General features: G+C 42.6%; 1 protein-coding gene across 1 annotated transcript; it reads right to left on the bottom strand.

Annotated features, from left to right (window-relative positions):
• LOC120202770 (probable disease resistance protein At1g61310) lies at positions 1 to 2,162 on the bottom strand. Its single transcript, XM_039203145.1, has 2 exons — positions 1,032 to 2,162; positions 1 to 135 (listed from the first exon to the last, which is right to left on the bottom strand). The coding sequence occupies exons 1-2, from the start codon at positions 2,160 to 2,162 to the stop codon at positions 1 to 3; spliced, it is 1,266 nt and encodes a 421-aa protein (XP_039059076.1).

Genomic DNA, 2,162 nt, shown 5'->3' with positions numbered 1-2,162 from the left:
TCATGTAACCGTACTTTGTGCAACATTGGAGTGTTTGAGTGTCATGACAGCTGCCTCGATCACTGTTGGATTAAGAGGTGTTCTCCGCATTGCTATCATGCAGGTTATATCAGTTTCCAGTGACTGTATATCTACCTTTAAAAAAGTATACTTTGAATCGGAGATCGGAATCGTTTCGAGTTTTCAGGCAGCTCTTCCATAAGGCATCGTCCCTTTCGTCTTTGCCAAGGTATACAATGTTCATCCTGATATATTAAGCGCAGGGTAAGTTGTATTAATGTTCAATGTGTGTTATTTTGGGATTCTTAAAAATTGGTCTAATTATAGTTTTAGTTACTCTACTACGCTGATTGCCCTTGCTAAACTGCATTATACTGGGACTTTGAAGCTTGAGAAATGGAAGGATGAAGGACTAATAGGCAATTAAGCCATCCTTTTGTAAAAAGGAATTTGGTTTTGCAAAACCAGAGAAAAAAAAGGAATGAATATACATCATTGCCAAAAATACTTCCACTACAAATATATATTTACAAATGCAAAGATGGTTTATTTGGACTATATCACGAATCCTCGTTACATAAATTACATGAATTGCCCGCCTAGCATAGTTGGTAGAGCTCAAGGCTCTTAACCTTGTGGTCGTGGGATCGAGTCCCATGGTGAGCAATTTATAATTTTGACTGCTGGAGGTCTTCTAAGGAAACTGCACTCAACCTGACGTTGGAGGCAGCCTACTACCCTACCTCCCCTTACCCCATTACATATGAGAATAGGGTCAGCTAATTTTGAATTGCCCGCTTAACTCAGTTGGTAGAGCTCTTAACCTTGTGGTCGTGGGATCGAGTCCCACGGTGAGCAATTCATAATTCTGATTGCCGGAGGTTTTCCACGGAAGTTGCTCTCAACCTGGTGTTGGGGGCAGCCTCCTACCCTACATCCCTCTTACCCCATTACTATGGGAATAGGGTCAGCTAATTAAACAACATTGCAAAGAGAAAAAAAGGAGTAAAGATGGAAAATTTGTTAATTACACAACATTGCAAAGCATCCCTCCATTCAAACAGCTTCTCTTTAGGCTTTAAAGCCTTTGCAATTGTAGAAATAGCGATTGGCAGTCCTGCACATTTTTTAGCAACCTCAACTGCTATAGACCGTACGTCAGATCTTTCAACAATATGACCAGCCAGTTTCTTGAACAGGTTCCAAGCTTCATCTTCTTTCAATGTTCCAATTGAAATGTTTGGATGAGAATCCATCGATTCTAACACGTCAAACCTCCTTGATGTTATTAAGATCTTGCATCCCTTGTGTTGGTCTGGTGAAGGAATTCCAAGTGTTTCTACTTCCTGTTCTTTCCAAATATCATCCAAGATGACAAGAACTTTCTTGGCCTTCAGTCGATCACGTAGCCGGGCTGCTCGGACATCAACGCTAGGGTTGTCGTCTAATTTCATGACTAATTTGTTGGCGATCTCATTTTGAAGATTTTCTGTGTTAGGAGTTTGTGTTACAGCTACAAAGACCACCTCATCGAACGACAGTTTCTCCTTGGCTTTTCCAGCGACCTCTTTGACGAGTGTGGTTTTACCCACACCCCCCATACCGTGCACTCCGATTATGCTAACTGTATCATCTTCCAATGCAGCCATGACCTCATCGAAAGCGCGGCTTCTTGATTCGAAGGCCTCGTACTCTTTGACAGGTCTGATAATGTCTCTCACTTGAAGAGCAGGAAGGTAGGAAAGTCCATCAAAGTTTTCCTTTTGGATCAAGAGCTGAGCTATAGCATCGGCCTCCTTGTCCGCTTTCCTGCTAAGTTGATAACGAGACTTGAAATCAGGGCAAAATCCAGCAAAACACCTCTTCATTGCTTTCTGTTCATTCTTCTGCAATTGTGTTGCAGCCTCCTTGGAGATCTTCCCCTTCACCGCTTCCAACCAACTTTGGACATTCTTAAAAATCACCTCCCCCTTCCTGTTAGCCGCTTCAACAGATTGTTGCACCCTTTCGCTTGCATCCTCCAGGTCTTTAACTTTTCTCCGAAGGTTCTGAAACTTGCTCCTGGGCTTGAATAAGTAACTAAGTTGTCGTGCAGTGGGCTCGACAGCGTACTCAACAGCTTTGCCAGCAAGAGATCCGACAATGTCACAAAGACAGCCCAT

This window comes from Hibiscus syriacus, unplaced genomic scaffold, assembly GCF_006381635.1.
Source record: "Hibiscus syriacus cultivar Baekdansim isolate YM2019G1 unplaced genomic scaffold, ASM638163v2 tig00009009_pilon, whole genome shotgun sequence".
In the NCBI taxonomy this organism is placed as follows: Eukaryota; Viridiplantae; Streptophyta; class Magnoliopsida; order Malvales; family Malvaceae; genus Hibiscus; species Hibiscus syriacus.
Note: the sequence above shows the minus strand (reverse complement) of the source record. Positions and strands in the feature narration are given on the sequence as shown.

Coding starts and splice junctions, on each gene's coding strand:
- LOC120202770 (XM_039203145.1), bottom strand. CDS start 2,162: ATGGGCTGTCTTTGTGACATTGTCGGATCTCTTGCTGGCAAAGCTGTT. Junction 136..1,031: donor GGGATGCTTTGCAATGTTGT/GTAATTAACAAA, acceptor ACTTTTTTAAAG/GTAGATATACAGTCACTGGA.